The following is a 17,814-nucleotide window of genomic DNA, read 5'->3' on the forward strand; positions in this document are numbered from 1 at the left end:
AGTCATATGAAGATAAGGGACTGAGGATGATCTCAGACTTGGAGGGAGCGAGGGAGGCAGGGATATGAGGGGGGGGAGCAGGAGAGAGAGATAATGTACAGAGCTAACAGTAACAGAGAGGGAAGGGACTTATAACTGCAGCCTTTTACTGAATATTTATGATTCCATACTGTATCGTATGAAAGGAGTTCACTGTAGTTTAATATTTATGATTCTATACTGTAGTTCACTCTAGTTTAATATTTATGATTCTATGCTGTACCGTATGAGGGGAGTTCTCTCTAGTTGAATATTTATGATTCTATACTGTAGTTCACTCTAGTTGAATATTTATGATTCTATACTGTAGTTCACTCTAGTTTAATATTTATGATTCTATACTGTAGTTCACTCTAGTTTAATATTTATGATTCTATACTGTAGTTCACTCTAGTTGTGGCCTAGTTTCATCTGATTGAAGAGCAGGCGGTGCTTATTAATCAGTTATAGAGCCTGTAAGCTGCCTTCTGTAGCTGACCTATATCTCCAAGGCATCCAGTATTGACACACATACTGTAACTAATGATCTACTCTGAGTTTCTCCTGTCTCTTAGTCCTCAGTTAGCCCCTGGATGAGCAACACAGTGTAACAGTGAGACTGTAGTTTCTCCTGTCTCTTAGTCCTCAGTTAGCCCCTGGATGAGCAACACAGTGTAACAGTGAGACTGTAGTTTCTCCTGTCTCTTAGTCCTCAGTTAGCCCCTGGATGAGCAACACAGTGTAACAGTGAGACTGTAGTTTCTCCTGTCTCTTAGTCCTCAGTTAGCCCCTGGATGAGCAACACAGTGTGACAGTGAGACTGTATGTGTGTGTTATTGATGACTCTGTATACAACATTCGATGATAGGAGGACTCAAATTGAGTGGGAGAGTTAACCTGTCCTGTCTGTTCTGCTCTCTGTCTCACTCCCTCCTCCTGTCCTGTCCTCCCCTGTCTAGCCCTGTCCTGTCTGTTCTGCTCTCTGTCTCACTCCCTCCTCCTGTCCTGTCTAGCCCTGTCCTGTCTGTTCTGCTCTCTGTCTCACTCCCTCCTCCTGTCCTGTCCTCCCTCGTCTAGCCCTGTCCTGTCCTGTCTGTTCTGCTCTCTGTCTCACTCCCTCCTCCTGTCCTGTCCTCCCCTGTCTAGCCCTGTCCTGTCTGTTCTGCTCTCTGTCTCACTCCCTCCTCCTGTCCTGTCTAGCCCTGTCCTGTCTATTCTGCTCTCTGTCTCACTCCCTCCTCTTGTCCTGTCCTCCCCTGTCTAGCCCTGTCCTGTCTGTTCTGCTCTCTGTCTCACTCCCTCCTCCTGTCCTGTCCTCCCCTGTCCTGTCTGTTCTGCTCTCTGTCTCACTCCCTCCTCCTGTCCTGTCTAGCCCTGTCCTGTCTGTTCTGCTCTCTGTCTCACTCCCTCCTCCTGTCCTGTCTAGCCCTGTCCTGTCTGTTCTGCTCTCTGTCTCACTCCCTCCTCCTGTCCTGTCTAGCCCTGTCCTGTCTGTTCTGCTCTCTGTCTCACTCCCTCCTCCTGTCCTGTCCTCCCCTGTCTGTTATCAAACCAATGTGATAAGCTCTCCAACCCTCTGCCCACATGTTGTGTGGCTGGTGTGAAAGCTCTGCCAGAGGAGGGAATGGGTGTCCAGGGTCACTGGGTTCCTACCAACTGTCTGTTACATACTGTGTTTGAGGCATTACAGTAGCATCAACTTCTGATGATGTTATCTAATGAATTACTGTCAGAGATTCATTCCTGTCCCAATGGTTTGGTATGGTTTGGGTTGGTATGGTTTGGTATGGTTTGGGTTGGTATGGTTCGGTATGGGTTGGTATGGTATGGGTTGGTATGGTTTGGTATGGTATGTTTCGGTATGGGTTGGTATGGTTTGGTATGGTATGGGTTGGTATGGTTTGGTATGGTATGGTTTGGTATGGTTTGGTATGGTATGGTTTGGTATGGGTTGGTATGGTTTGGTATGGTTTGGTATGGTATGGGTTGGTATGGTTTGGTATGGTATGGTTTGGTATGGTTTGGTATGGTATGTTTCGGTATGGGTTGGTATGGTTTGGTATGGTATGTTTCGGTATGGGTTGGTATGGTTTGGTATGGTATGGTTTGGTATGGTTTGGTATGGTATGTTTCGGTATGGGTTGGTATGGTTTGGTATGGTATGTTTCGGTATGGGTTGGTATGGGTTGGTATGGTTTGGTATGGTTTGGGTTGGTATGGTTTGGTATGGTATGGTTTGGTATGGTTTGGTATGGTATGTTTCGGTATGGGTTGGTATGGTTTGGTATGGTATGTTTCGGTATGGGTTGGTATGGTTTGGTATGGTATGTTTCGGTATGTTTCGTTATGGTTTAGTATGGTATGGGTTGGTATGGGTTGGTATGGTATGTTTTGGTATGGTTTGGTATGGTATGTTTTGGTATGGTTTAGTATGGTATGGTTGGTATGGTATGTTTCGGTATGGTTTGGTATGGTATGGGTTGGTATGGTTGGTATGGTATGTTTTGGTATGGTTTAGTATGGTATGGGTTGGTATGGTTGGTATGGTATGGGTTGGTATGGTTTGGTATGGTATGGGTTGGTATGGTTGGTATGGTATGTTTTGGTATGGTTTACTATGGTATGGTTGGTATGGTATGTTTCGGTATGGTTTGGTATGGTATGGGTTGGTATGGTTGGTATGGTATGTTTTGGTATGGTTTGGTATGGTTTAGTATGGTATGGGTTGGTATGGTTGGTATGGTATGTTTTGGTATGTTTTGGTATGGTTTGGTATGGTTGGTATGGTTGGTATGGTATGTTTTGGTATGGTTTAGTATGGTATGGTTGGTATGGTATGTTTCGGTATGGTTTGGTATGGTATGGGTTGGTATGGTTGGTATGGTATGTTTTGGTATGGTTTGGTATGTTGTCTGTGGCTTCAGGCAGAGGAAGCAGCAATCTGGCCCTTGTCATTGACACAGAGATACAGACATAACAAACAAACACGCGCACGCACGCACGCACGCACGCACGCACGCACACACACACACACACACACACACACACACACACACACACACACACACACACACACACACACACTAACCTAACAGCAGCTAAAGCTCATTTTAACAACAAGCCTAAGCTGTCATTTCATGCTCGTAACTACCCAGTATTATGGATAATACGCTTACCAAGAACACAACACACACACACACACACACACACACACACACACACACACACACACACACACACACACACACCAACATCCGACTGCCTTGGACACTGTGTAAAAACGGTGCATTCCATGGTCAGAGGGTAACACCAACCAGGGCTGGACTTTTTTGACGAAAGCACTTTTCTGAGTCCAGGCAGCTCTCATAGAAATCACAGAGTAATTATATGTCTTGTGAAAAGCTTTTCTTGGATCCTAGTTTTTATGTAAAAGTATAGAGTCATTTTAACTGTAGGTGTCAATTTGAGTTTCCAGTTCCGGTCACGCTTCATCTCCTCTGATCGTTTCCCAAAATCCTAGAAAAGTTGAAATAGTTCTAAATACACAACATTTCTCCCATATTTCTCAGAGTGCTGGAACGGCAGCCAAACCTAAAGGGGAAATGTTTGGATTCCTATATGGAAATAGCATCCATCCATTTTGTTAAACGACTACTGAACGATCAAGAGTTTCCCAAAACGTCCAAGTTACGTTCTCAGTGCTCATTAAAGGACAACGATGCAGTCCTACGTTTGACTTACAGTAGCAGCCTATTCTGTTGCTGTCATCCACAAAGCCTCAGGGGAAAACCTCACTGTTGACAAACATTTTACTTACATTGTCCAGCCTGGTTGTGACCTTGATGGGGTCTGGGAGAGGCTGGTGACAAAAGGTCAGATAATACCCCTGGTTGGTGTGGCTGGCTACTTAGGCCAAGTCCAGGAGAGAGAGAGAGAGAAAGGAGAGAGAGAGAGGAGAGAAGGAGAGAAATGGAGAGAGAGAGAGACAGAAGGAGAGACGGAGAGGAGAGAGAGAGAGGCGAGAGAGAGAAGGAGAGAGAGAAGGAGAGAGAGACAGAAGGAGAAAGAGAGACAGAAGGAAAGAGAGAGAGAGAGCTCAGGGAGGATAGTCTGCCAGTCTTCAAGGACAGGATAAACAACAGAAGCCCAGTAGTGATTAGTTATGATATGACACCATGACCTTTGTCCTCTAAGAGGTCATACATCATACATACATTGCACATGGAAGAGTCACAAAGAGCACGCTCCAAACTAAATCAGGGGCCCTCAAATACATATTTGTCCCAGGTCTGTGGTGAAGAGCCCCCCAGTGGGATGTGTAATGATAGTACCAGTATATTAACAGTAATGGTCTGTCCCAGGTCTGTGGTGAAGAGCCCCCCAGTGGGATGTGTAATGATAGTACCAGTATATTAACAGTAATGGTCTGTCCCAGGTCTGTGGTGAAGAGCCCCCCAGTGTGATGTGTAATGATAGTACCAGTATATTAACAGTAATGGTCTGTCCCAGGTCTGTGGTGAAGAGCCCCCCAGTGTGATGTGTAATGATAGTACCAGTATATTAACAGTAATGGTGTGTCCCAGGTCTGTGGTGAAGAGCCCCCAGTGGGATGTGTAATGATAGTACCAGTATATTAACAGTAATGGTCTGTCCCAGGTCTGTGGTGAAGAGCCCCCAGTGTGATGTGTAATGATAGTACCAGTATATTAACAGTAATGGTGTGTCCCAGGTCTGTGGTGAAGAGCCCCCCAGTGTGATGTGTAATGATAGTACCAGTATATTAACAGTAATGGTCTGTCCCAGGTCTGTGGTGAAGAGCCCCCAGTGTGATGTGTAATGATAGTACCAGTATATTAACAGTAATGGTGTGTCCCAGGTCTGTGGTGAAGAGCCCCCAGTGTGATGTGTAATGATAGTACCAGTATATTAACAGTAATGGTGTGTCCCAGGTCTGTGGTGAAGAGCCCCCCAGTGGGATGTGTAATGATAGTACCAGTATATTAACAGTAATGGTGTGTCCCAGGTCTGTGGTGAAGAGCCCCCCAGTGGGATGTGTAATGATAGTACCAGTATATTAACAGTAATGGTCTGTCCCAGGTCTGTGGTGAAGAGCCCCCCAGTGTGATGTGTAATGATAGTACCAGTATATTAACAGTAATGGTCTGTCCCAGGTCTGTGGTGAAGAGCCCCCCAGTGGGATGTGTAATGATAGTACCAGTATATTAACAGTAATGGTGTGTCCCAGGTCTGTGGTGAAGAGCCCCCCAGTGTGATGTGTAATGATAGTACCAGTATATTAACAGTAATGGTGTGTCCCAGGTCTGTGGTGAAGAGCCCCCCAGTGTGATGTGTAATGATAGTACCAGTATATTAACAGTAATGGTGTGTCCCAGGTCTGTGGTGAAGAGCCCCCCAGTGGGATGTGTAATGATAGTACCAGTATATTAACAGTAATGGTCTGTCCCAGGTCTGTGGTGAAGAGCCCCCCAGTGGGATGTGTAATGATAGTACCAGTATATTAACAGTAATGGTGTGTCCCAGGTCTGTGGTGAAGAGCCCCCCAGTGTGATGTGTAATGATAGTACCAGTATATTAACAGTAATGGTGTGTCCCAGGTCTGTGGTGAAGAGCCCCCCAGTGGGATGTGTAATGATAGTACCAGTATATTAACAGTAATGGTGTGTCCCAGGTCGAGGAGACGTCCAGCCTCAGCTGAACAGTGCCATGCAGGATGTCAGTGATAAATACCTGCTGCTGGAGGAGACAGAGACACAGGCCGTCAGGAAGGCCCTCGTCGAGGAGAGGAGCAGGTTATGCACCTTCGTCTCCATGCTACGACCTGTCGTGGTGAGTCATAACATAACACACACACACTAACACACAACACAGAGGTCAGAGGTCAGGCTAAGGCCGTGGTGGTGAGTCCGTTGGCACTACACACACCACCAACACAAACACAGAAACCGAAACAGAGCCGTAGGCCCTCACCATGGGAGATGCTGTTCCTCATTCACACCCAGAGGAAATGTTCCTCATTAACACCCAGAGGAAATGTACCTCATTAACACGCAGAGGAAATGTTCCTCATTAACACCCAGAGGAAATGTTCCTCATTAACACGCAGAGGAAATGTTCCTCATTAACACCCAGAGGAAATGTTCCTCATTAACACCCAGAGGAAATGTTCCTCATTAACACCCAGAGGAAATGTTCCTCATTAACACCCAGAGGAAATGTTCCTCATTAACACACAGAGGAAATGTTCCTCATTAACACCCAGAGGAAATGTTCCTCATTAACACCCAGAGGAAATGTTCCTCATTAACACCCAGAGGAAATGTTCCTCATTAACACCCAGAGGAAATGTTCCTCATTAACACCCAGAGGAAATGTTCCTCATTAACACGCAGAGGAAATGTTCCTCATTAACACCCAGAGGAAATGTTCCTCATTAACACACAGAGGAAATGTTCCTCATTAACACGCAGAGGAAATGTTCCTCGTTAACACCCAGAGGAAATGTTCCTCATTAACACACAGAGGAAATGTTCCTCATTAACACCCAGAGGAAATGTTCCATAAGAAGCACATTGCTGACGTTTCAGTTGAAGATGTTGTTGTGTGATCAGTATAAGTAGGACTGAGGACATCTCCATGCTCAATGACATCACCTGGATAAATACAGGATCAATAAACACATTGTGATCCTTCCAGGATGAGGAGATCTCCATGCTAGGAGAGGTCACCCACCTCCAGACCATATCTGACGACCTCAAGATGCTGACCATGGACCCTCACAAGCTGCCCCCCGCCAGCGAACAGGTACCGTATCTTTAACCCTGACCCTAACCCTGACCCTGACCGTTTCCCTAACCCTGACCCTAACCCTGACCCTGACCCTGACCGTATCCTTAACCCTGACCCTAACCCTGACCCTAACCCTGACCCTGACCCTAACCCTGACCCTGACCCTGACCGTATCCCTGACCCTAACCCTAACCCTGACCCTAACCCTGACCCTGACCCTGACCGTATCCCTGACCCTAACCCTGACCCTGACCGTATCCCTGACCCTAACCCTAACCCTAACCCTGACCCTAACCCTAACCCTGACCCTGACCGTATCCCTAACCCTAACCCTAACCCTGACCGTATCCCTGACCCTAACCCTAACCCTGACCCTAACCCTGACCCTGACCCTGACCGTATCCCTGACCCTAACCCTGACCCTGACCGTATCCCTGACCCTAACCCTAACCCTAACCCTGACCCTAACCCTAACCCTGACCACCTGACCGTATCCCTAACCCTAACCCTAACCCTGACCCTAACCCTAACCCTGACCCTGACCCTAACCCTAACCCTGACCCTAACCCTGACCCTGACCGTATCCCTGACCCTAACCCTGACCCTGACCATATCCCTATCCCTAACCCTGACCCTAACCCTGACCCTAACCCTAACCCTGGCCCTAACCCTGACCCTAACCCTAACCCTGACCCTGACCCTAACCCTGACCCTAACCCTAACCCTGACCACCTGACCGTATCCCTGATTCCTCAGACTGCAGGGTTCCATTTCATATCTGACCCATGTGTTTCCTCCTCAGACTGCAGGGTTCCATTTCATATCTGACCCATGTGTTTCCTCCTCAGACTGCAGGGTTCCATTTCATATCTGACCCATGTGTTTCCTCCTCAGACTGCAGGGTTCCATTTCATATCTGACCCATGTGTTTCCTCCTCAGACTGCAGGGTTCCATTTCATATCTGACCCATGTGTTTCCTCCTCAGACTGCAGGGTTCCATTTCATATCTGACCCATGTGTTTCCTCCTCAGACTGCAGGGTTCCATTTCATATCTGACCCATGTGTTTCCTCCTCAGACTGCAGGGTTCCATTTCATATCTGACCCATGTGTTTCCTCCTCAGACTGCAGGGTTCCATTTCATATCTGACCCATGTGTTTCCTCCTCAGACTGCAGGGTTCCATTTCATATCTGACCCATGTGTTTCCTCCTCAGACTGCAGGGTTCCATTTCATATCTGACCCATGTGTTTCCTCCTCAGACTGCAGGGTTCCATTTCATATCTGACCCATGTGTTTCCTCCTCAGACTGCAGGGTTCCATTTCATATCTGACCCATGTGTTTCCTCCTCAGACTGCAGGGTTCCATTTCATATCTGACCCATGTGTTTCCTCCTCAGACTGCAGGGTTCCATTTCATATCTGACCCATGTGTTTCCTCCTCAGACTGCAGGGTTCCATTTCATATCTGACCCATGTGTTTCCTCCTCAGACTGCAGGGTTCCATTTCATATCTGACCCATGTGTTTCCTCCTCAGACTGCAGGGTTCCATTTCATATCTGACCCATGTGTTTCCTCCTCAGACTGCAGGGTTCCATTTCATATCTGACCCATGTGTTTCCTCCTCAGACTGCAGGGTTCCATTTCATATCTGACCCATATGTTTCCTCCTGAGACACTGATCTGTCGTTGTTGTTCTGTCCTGTCAGGTGATTCTGGATCTGAAGGGCTCTGACTATAACTGGTCCTATCAGACTCCTCCCTCCTCCCCCAGCACCACTAGATCCAGGAAGTCCAGTATGTGCAGGTAGGTGTCCTAGGACCAGAACCGCAGCTTGTCACCTTTATCTACGCTGGGGGGTCTGTTCAGAACCTTCAGATGGAAATGGGTCATCTCTAGTAGTCCCAGTATGTAGTGGTGTCTTGGACCAGAAACGGATCACATCCTGAATGTTTCACCTTAGCTGAACTGAAAAACAAACCGAGACCCATATTCACACAGAGTCTCAGAGACAGAACGCTGATCTAGGATCAGTTTTGCCTAAACTTTACATATTGAATAAGATTATATAGACAGTGGGGACCTGATCCTACTCTTAGATGCCCTGATGAAGACAGGCCCTGCCCCCTAGTGGTGGGTAGAGGAAGAGGAGCTGCATCCTTTTGGGCAGTAATACAACATCCCAATCTTTTCACCTACTTGTTTCCTGGGGGAATTGAAAATAGTTAATTCATTTCACCCAGACTTGTAAATATATCATAGCGTGTGTTATGAATGTATACATTTCAATACAGATGTCATTGTAATTTGACAGCAGCCTTCCAGCTGTTTCAGTAGAATATGACTCATAATGACCCTCTCCACCTTGTGTCCTTCCATGCATGGTTGTTGCTGTCGTCACACTGGTTTGGTTTGTAAAACACTTTGTGCCGTGATGCCTGCCTTGTTTTCATCTTGTGATGCATTTGAGTTGGTTGACATTTTTTTAATTCAACTTGTAGGATCCACAGATCCTAGTTAAAATGTCACTGTTGATGGTCGGTCAATGGAGCCAACGATAAATGCACATGTCTGTATCGCCACCACAGTCCAACTCGCTTGTAGTTGCACTGAGCATGATAGATGTTGATATATTTATATTGTGGTAACGTTTATTATGATTTCATGCCTGACTGTTTTCATATTTTAATTTGATTGGTTTGTTCACAGTCACTGCCTGCTGCATTGGTTTGGAGTGTTAACCCATTCACTGTCTGTCTGTCTCCCTCTGTCTGTCTCTCACCCTCCTGCCTGTTCCCCTGTCTGTCTATCCACCTGTCTGTCTATCCACCTGTCTGTCTGTCTGTCTGTCTGTCTGTCTGTCTGTCTGTCTGTCTGTCTGTCTGTCTGTCTGTCTGTCTGTCTGTCTGTCTGTCTGTCTGTCTGTCTGTCTGTCTGTCTGTCTGTCTGTCTGTCTGTCTGTCTGTCTCTCTACCTGTCTGTCTCTCCACCTGTCTGTCTGTCTTACCTGTCTGTCTGTCTGTCTGTCTGTCTGTCTGTCTGTCTGTCTGTCTGTCTGTCTGTCTGTCTGTCTGTCTGTCTGTCTGTCTGTCTGTCTGTCCACCCATCTCACCCTAACAGCAGTCTGAACAGCGTAAACAGTAGTGACTCTCGCTCCAGCGGCACATCCCACTCTCACTCCCCCTCCTCCTCCTCCTCCTCCTCCCACTACGGCTACCGTAGCTCCACCCTGCCCCAGCAGGCCGCGGCACGACTGTCCTCCATGTCCTCCCACGACTCAGGATTCATCTCCCAGCCAGACACCTACACCTCCAAGTCACCATCACCCATGTCCCAGGAGACACTACCGCAGGTAAGACTACACTACACTACACTACCAAGTGGTAAGACTACACTACACTACACTACCAAGTGGTAAGACTACACTACACTACACTACCAAGTGGTAAGACCCTACTATCTGTACACTGAACTCTATACCCTGAGATTAAACCTTCATACCTTCTGAAAGTGAATGGACAGTTTAGTTTAAGGCAGTGTCCTGTCCCAGGCTAACTGTATAGGTCAACAATACATATATTATGATCGATGGGTCCTCAAGTGACTTTTGACCTCCTTATACATCATATATGAGAGATACTAGCCATCACAGGTTGCTAGGATACCCTGCTCCTGAGGAGAGGGGCTGGGGGGAGGTCAGTCACTGGGCTGGCTGTTCTACAGACCAGTCCTGTCAGTACCTCAGCTGAACTACCAGAGTCCTGGGTAGGCAGATTATTCATCCGTCTGCTCAGCTGAACACATATTGAACACACATCCACTTCTATTTACTCAGTCAGCTACAGATAAAGTTTCCATCTGAGCCTCTCTGAGTTCCTCTCTGAGTTCCTCTTTGACTTCCTCTCTGACTTCCTCTCTGACTTCCTCTCTGAATTCCTCTCTGAATTCCTCTCTGAGTTCCTCTCTGACTTCCTCTCTGACTTCCTCTCTGACTTCCTCTCTGACTTCCTCTCTGAGTTCCTCTCTGACTTCTTCTCTGACTTCCTCTCTGAGTTCCTCTCTGACTTCCTCTCTGTTTGGTAACAGTACATAAGCCTTGATCAAACTTTTCTCTTACTAGTTCTGGGTGTGGATACGCTTTCTAGATGATTGAGGATATTATACTGCTATTATATTAGTCATTAAACCTCCTGATATTATGGTCAGGGGAGAGGTTGGTCCAGGGGGAGGCAGGTAGCCTAGTGGTTAGAGTGTAGGGGCGGTAGGTAGCCTAGTGGTTAGAGCATTGGGCCAGTAACCGAAAGGTTGCTAGATCGAATCCCCCGAGCTGACAAGGTAAAAATCTGTCGTTCTGCCCCTGAACAAGGCAGTTAACCCACTGTTCCCCGGTAGGCTGTCATTGTAAATAAGAATTTGTTCTTAACTGACTTACCTGGTTAAATAAAGGTAAAATAAAAAGTGGTTTTCAGAGGGTCTAATTAACCCTTAACCCCTCAATTTAGCTTCTCACCCACCCTGCTTTGGGACAACCTTGAATAGAGGGATGGGCTTGGGACTAGTTGAGGTTCATTACAAGGCCAACTTCCACTTTCTCTGTTAGGTCACTGTCAGTCTAGAGTAGAGTTCCTCCTTCCTCTGTTAGGTGACTGTCAGTCTAGAGTAGAGTTCCTCCTTCCTCTGTTAGGTGACTGTCAGTCTAGAGTAGAGTTCCTTCTTCCTCTGTTAGGTGACTGTCAGTCTAGAGTAGAGTTCCTTCCTCTGTTAGGTTACTGTCAGTCTAGAGTAGAGTTCCTTCCTCTGTTAGGTGACTGTCAGTCTAGAGTAGAGTTCCTTCTTCCTCTGTTAGGTCACTGTCAGTCTAGAGTAGAGTTCCTTCCTCTGTTAGGTCACTGTCAGTCTAGAGTAGAGTTCCTTCCTCTGTTAGTTCACTGTCAGTCTAGAGTAGAGTTCCTTCCTCTGTTAGGTCACTGTCAGTCTAGAGTAGAGTTCCTTCCTCTGTTAGGTCACTGTCAGTCTAGAGTAGAGTTCCTTCCTCTGTTAGGTCACTGTCAGTCTAGAGTAGAGTTCCTCCTTCCTCTGTTAGGTCACTGTCAGTCTAGAGTAGAGTTCCTTCCTCTGTTAGGTGACTGTCAGTCTAGAGTAGAGTTCCTCCTTCCTCTGTTAGGTGACTGTCAGTCTAGAGTAGAGTTCCTCCTTCCTCTGTTAGGTCACTGTCAGTCTAGAGTAGAGTTCCTCCTTCCTCTGTTAGGTCACTGTCAGTCTAGAGTAGAGTTCCTCCTTCCTCTGTTAGGTCACTGTCAGTCTAGAGTAGAGTTCCTCCTTCCTCTGTTAGGTGACTGTCAGTCTAGAGTAGAGTTCCTCCTTCCTCTGTTAGGTCACTGTCAGTCTAGAGTAGAGTTCCTCCTTCCTCTGTTAGGTCACTGTCAGTCTAGAGTAGAGTTCCTTCCTCTGTTAGGTCACTGTCAGTCTAGAGTAGAGTTCCTTCCTCTGTTAGGTCACTGTCAGTCTAGAGTAGAGTTCCTTCCTCTGTTAGGTGACTGTCAGTCTAGAGTAGAGTTCCTCCTTCCTCTGTTAGGTGACTGTCAGTCTAGAGTAGAGTTCCTTCCTCTGTTAGGTCACTGTCAGTCTAGAGTAGAGTTCCTTCCTCTGTTAGGTCACTGTCAGTCTAGAGTAGAGTTCCTCCTTCCTCTGTTAGGTCACTGTCAGTCTAGAGTAGAGTTCCTCCTTCCTCTGTTAGGTCACTGTCAGTCTAGAGTAGAGTTCCTTCCTCTGTTAGGTTACTGTCAGTCTAGAGTAGAGTTCCTTCCTCTGTTAGGTCACTGTCAGTCTAGAGTAGAGTTCCTTCCTCTGTTAGGTGACTGTCAGTCTAGAGTAGAGTTCCTCCTTCCTCTGTTAGGTCACTGTCAGTCTAGAGTAGAGTTCCTTCCTCTGTTAGGTAACTGTCAGTCTAGAGTAGAGTTCCTCCTTCCTCTGTTAGGTGACTGTCAGTCTAGAGTAGAGTTCCTTCCTCTATTAGGTCACTGTCAGTCTAGAGTAGAGTTCCTCCTTCCTCTGTTAGGTCACTGTCAGTCTAGAGTAGAGTTCCTTCCTCTGTTAGGTGACTGTCAGTCTAGAGTAGAGTTCCTTCCTCTGTTAGGTGACTGTCAGTCTAGAGTAGAGTTCCTTCCTCTGTTAGGTCACTGTCAGTCTAGAGTAGAGTTCCTTCCTCTGTTAGGTGACTGTCAGTCTAGAGTAGAGTTCCTCCTTCCTCTGTTAGGTGACTGTCAGTCTATAGTAGAGTTCCTCCTTCCTCTGTTAGGTCACTGTCAGTCTAGAGTAGAGTTCCTTCCTCTGTTAGGTCACTGTCAGTCTAGAGTAGAGTTCCTCCTTCCTCTGTTAGGTGACTGTCAGTCTAGAGTAGAGTTCTCCTTCCTCTGTTAGGTCACTGTCAGTCTAGAGTAGAGTTCCTTCCTCTGTTAGGTCACTGTCAGTCTAGAGTAGAGTTCCTCCTTCCTCTGTTAGGTCACTGTCAGTCTAGAGTAGAGTTCCTTCCTCTGTTAGGTCACTGTCAGTCTAGAGTAGAGTTCCTCCTTCCTCTGTTAGGTCACTGTCAGTCTAGAGTAGAGTTCCTTCCTCTGTTAGGTTACTGTCAGTCTAGAGTAGAGTTCCTTCCTCTGTTAGGTCACTGTCAGTCTAGAGTAGAGTTCCTTCCTCTGTTAGGTGACTGTCAGTCTAGAGTAGAGTTCCTCCTTCCTCTGTTAGGTCACTGTCAGTCTAGAGTAGAGTTCCTTCCTCTGTTAGGTAACTGTCAGTCTAGAGTAGAGTTCCTCCTTCCTCTGTTAGGTGACTGTCAGTCTAGAGTAGAGTTCCTTCCTCTATTAGGTCACTGTCAGTCTAGAGTAGAGTTCCTCCTTCCTCTGTTAGGTCACTGTCAGTCTAGAGTAGAGTTCCTTCCTCTGTTAGGTGACTGTCAGTCTAGAGTAGAGTTCCTTCCTCTGTTAGGTGACTGTCAGTCTAGAGTAGAGTTCCTTCCTCTGTTAGGTCACTGTCAGTCTAGAGTAGAGTTCCTTCCTCTGTTAGGTGACTGTCAGTCTAGAGTAGAGTTCCTCCTTCCTCTGTTAGGTGACTGTCAGTCTATAGTAGAGTTCCTCCTTCCTCTGTTAGGTCACTGTCAGTCTAGAGTAGAGTTCCTTCCTCTGTTAGGTCACTGTCAGTCTAGAGTAGAGTTCCTCCTTCCTCTGTTAGGTGACTGTCAGTCTAGAGTAGAGTTCCTTCCTCTGTTAGGTCACTGTCAGTCTAGAGTAGAGTTCCTTCCTCTGTTAGGTCACTGTCAGTCTAGAGTAGAGTTCCTCCTTCCTCTGTTAGGTCACTGTCAGTCTAGAGTAGAGTTCCTTCCTCTGTTAGGTGACTGTCAGTCTAGAGTAGAGTTCCTCCTTCCTCTGTTAGGTCACTGTCAGTCTAGAGTAGAGTTCCTTCCTCTGTTAGGTTACTGTCAGTCTAGAGTAGAGTTCCTTCCTCTGTTAGGTGACTGTCAGTCTAGAGTAGAGTTCCTCCTTCCTCTGTTAGGTCACTGTCAGTCTAGAGTAGAGTTCCTTCCTCTGTTAGGTGACTGTCAGTCTAGAGTAGAGTTCCTTCCTCTGTTAGGTGACTGTCAGTCTAGAGTAGAGTTCCTTCCTCTGTTAGGTCACTGTCAGTCTAGAGTAGAGTTCCTTCCTCTGTTAGGTGACTGTCAGTCGAGAGTAGAGTTCCTCCTTCCTCTGTTAGGTGACTGTCAGTCTATAGTAGAGTTCCTTCCTCTGTTAGGTGACTGTCAGTCTAGAGTAGAGTTCCTTCCTCTGTTAGGACACTGTCAGTCTAGAGTAGAGTTCCTTCCTCTGTTAGGTCACTGTCAGTCTAGAGTAGAGTTCCTTCCTCTGTTAGATCACTGTCAGTCTAGAGTAGAGTTCCTCCTTCCTCTGTTAGGTCACTGTCAGTCTAGAGTAGAGTTCGTCCTTCCTCTGTTAGGTGACTGTCAGTCTAGAGTAGAGTTCCTCCTTCCTCTGTTAGGTCACTGTCAGTCTAGAGTAGAGTTCCTTCCTCTGTTAGGTCACTGTCAGTCTAGAGTAGAGTTCCTTCCTCTGTTAGGTCACTGTCAGTCTAGAGTAGAGTTCCTCCTTCCTCTGTTAGGTCACTGTCAGTCTAGAGTAGAGTTCCTTCCTCTGTTAGGTGACTGTCAGTCTAGAGTAGAGTTCCTCCTTCCTCTGTTAGGTGACTGTCAGTCTAGAGTAGAGTTCCTCCTTCCTCTGTTAGGTCACTGTCAGTCTAGAGTAGAGTTCCTTCCTCTGTTAGGTCACTGTCAGTCTAGAGTAGAGTTCCTTCCTCTGTTAGGTCACTGTCAGTCTAGAGTAGAGTTCCTTCCTCTGTTAGGTGACTGTCAGTCTAGAGTAGAGTTCCTCCTTCCTCTGTTAGGTCACTGTCAGTCTAGAGTAGAGTTCCTCCTTCCTCTGTTAGGTCACTGTCAGTCTAGAGTAGAGTTCCTTCCTCTGTTAGGTCACTGTCAGTCTAGAGTAGAGTTCCTTCCTCTGTTAGGTCACTGTCAGTCTAGAGTAGAGTTCCTTCTTCCTCTGTTAGGTGACTGTCAGTCTAGAGTAGAGTTCCTCCTTCCTCTGTTAGGTCACTGTCAGTCTAGAGTAGAGTTCCTCCTTCCTCTGTTAGGTCACTGTCAGTCTAGAGTAGAGTTCCTTCCTCTGTTAGGTAACTGTCAGTCTAGAGTAGAGTTCCTCCTTCCTCTGTTAGGTGACTGTCAGTCTAGAGTAGAGTTCCTTCCTCTGTTAGGTCACTGTCAGTCTAGAGTAGAGTTCCTCCTTCCTCTGTTAGGTCACTGTCAGTCTAGAGTAGAGTTCCTTCCTCTGTTAGGTGACTGTCAGTCTAGAGTAGAGTTCCTTCCTCTGTTAGGTGACTGTCAGTCTAGAGTAGAGTTCCTTCCTCTGTTAGGTCACTGTCAGTCTAGAGTAGAGTTCCTCCTTCCTCTGTTAGGTCACTGTCAGTCTAGAGTAGAGTTCCTTCCTCTGTTAGGTCACTGTCAGTCTAGAGTAGAGTTCCTTCCTCTGTTAGGTCACTGTCAGTCTAGAGTAGAGTTCCTCCTTCCTCTGTTAGGTGACTGTCAGTCTAGAGTAGAGTTCCTTCCTCTGTTAGGTGACTGTCAGTCTAGAGTAGAGTTCCTCCTTCCTCTGTTAGGTCACTGTCAGTCTAGAGTAGAGTTCCTTCCTCTGTTAGGTGACTGTCAGTCTAGAGTAGAGTTCCTTCCTCTGTTAGGTGACTGTCAGTCTAGAGTAGAGTTCCTTCCTCTGTTAGGTCACTGTCAGTCTAGAGTAGAGTTCCTTCCTCTGTTAGGTGACTGTCAGTCGAGAGTAGAGTTCCTCCTTCCTCTGTTAGGTGACTGTCAGTCTATAGTAGAGTTCCTTCCTCTGTTAGGTGACTGTCAGTCTAGAGTAGAGTTCCTTCCTCTGTTAGGTGACTGTCAGTCTAGAGTAGAGTTCCTCCTTCCTCTGTTAGGTCACTGTCAGTCTAGAGTAGAGTTCCTTCCTCTGTTAGGTGACTGTCAGTCTAGAGTAGAGTTCCTTCCTCTGTTAGGTCACTGTCAGTCTAGAGTAGAGTTCCTTCCTCTGTTAGGTCACTGTCAGTCTAGAGTAGAGTTCCTCCTTCCTCTGTTAGGTCACTGTCAGTCTAGAGTAGAGTTCCTTCCTCTGTTAGGTGACTGTCAGTCTAGAGTAGAGTTCCTTCCTCTGTTAGGTCACTGTCAGTCTAGAGTAGAGTTCCTTCCTCTGTTAGGACACTGTCAGTCTAGAGTAGAGTTCCTTCCTCTGTTAGGTCACTGTCAGTCTAGAGTAGAGTTCCTTCCTCTGTTAGGTCACTGTCAGTCTAGAGTAGAGTTCCTCCTTCCTCTGTTAGGTCACTGTCAGTCTAGAGTAGAGTTCGTCCTTCCTCTGTTAGGTGACTGTCAGTCTAGAGTAGAGTTCCTCCTTCCTCTGTTAGGTCACTGTCAGTCTAGAGTAGAGTTCCTTCCTCTGTTAGGTCACTGTCAGTCTAGAGTAGAGTTCCTTCCTCTGTTAGGTCACTGTCAGTCTAGAGTAGAGTTCCTTCCTCTGTTAGGTCACTGTCAGTCTAGAGTAGAGTTCCTCCTTCCTCTGTTAGGTCACTGTCAGTCTAGAGTAGAGTTCCTCCTTCCTCTGTTAGGTCACTGTCAGTCTAGAGTAGAGTTCCTTCCTCTGTTAGGTCACTGTCAGTCTAGAGTAGAGTTCCTTCCTCTGTTAGGTCACTGTCAGTCTAGAGTAGAGTTCCTTCCTCTGTTAGGTGACTGTCAGTCTAGAGTAGAGTTCCTTCCTCTGTTAGGTCACTGTCAGTCTAGAGTAGAGTTCCTTCCTCTGTTAGGTGACTGTCAGTCTAGAGTAGAGTTCCTCCTTCCTCTGTTAGGTCACTGTCAGTCTAGAGTAGAGTTCCTCCTTCCTCTGTTAGGTTACTGTCAGTCTAGAGTAGAGTTCCTCCTTCCTCTGTTAGGTCACTGTCAGTCTAGAGTAGAGTTCCTTCCTCTGTTAGGTCACTGTCAGTCTAGAGTAGAGTTCCTCCTTCCTCTGTTAGGTGACTGTCAGTCTAGAGTAGAGTTCCTTCCTCTGTTAGGTCACTGTCAGTCTAGAGTAGAGTTCCTCCTTCCTCTGTTAGGTGACTGTCAGTCTAGAGTAGAGTTCCTTCCTCTGTTAGGTCACTGTCAGTCTAGAGTAGAGTTCCTCCTTCCTCTGTTAGGTGACTGTCAGTCTAGAGTAGAGTTCCTCCTTCCTCTGTTAGGTCACTGTCAGTCTAGAGTAGAGTTCCTTCCTCTGTTAGGTGACTGTCAGTCTAGAGTAGAGTTCCTCCTTCCTCTGTTAGGTCACTGTCAGTCTAGAGTAGAGTTCCTCCTTCCTCTGTTAGGTCACTGTCAGTCTAGAGTAGAGTTCCTCCTTCCTCTGTTAGGTGACTGTCAGTCTAGAGTAGA

The 17,814-nt window shown here is 46.7% G+C and overlaps 1 protein-coding gene across 1 annotated transcript in view; it reads left to right on the plus strand.

The window, feature by feature from the left end:
- Positions 1-17,814, plus strand: part of LOC123724063 (protein MTSS 1) — a 38,041-nt gene that overhangs the window by 8,195 nt on the left and 12,032 nt on the right. The window contains exons 3-6 of the mRNA XM_045719319.1: positions 5,708-5,865; positions 6,733-6,840; positions 8,536-8,633; positions 9,948-10,179. Of these exons, the coding sequence (XP_045575275.1) occupies positions 5,743-5,865; positions 6,733-6,840; positions 8,536-8,633; positions 9,948-10,179 (561 nt within the window). The 5' untranslated portion in view covers positions 5,708-5,742. The remainder of the gene's footprint in view (positions 1-5,707; positions 5,866-6,732; positions 6,841-8,535; positions 8,634-9,947; positions 10,180-17,814) is intronic.

Source organism: Salmo salar, chromosome ssa05 (assembly GCF_905237065.1).
Source record: "Salmo salar chromosome ssa05, Ssal_v3.1, whole genome shotgun sequence".
NCBI classification, from domain to species: Eukaryota; Metazoa; Chordata; class Actinopteri; order Salmoniformes; family Salmonidae; genus Salmo; species Salmo salar.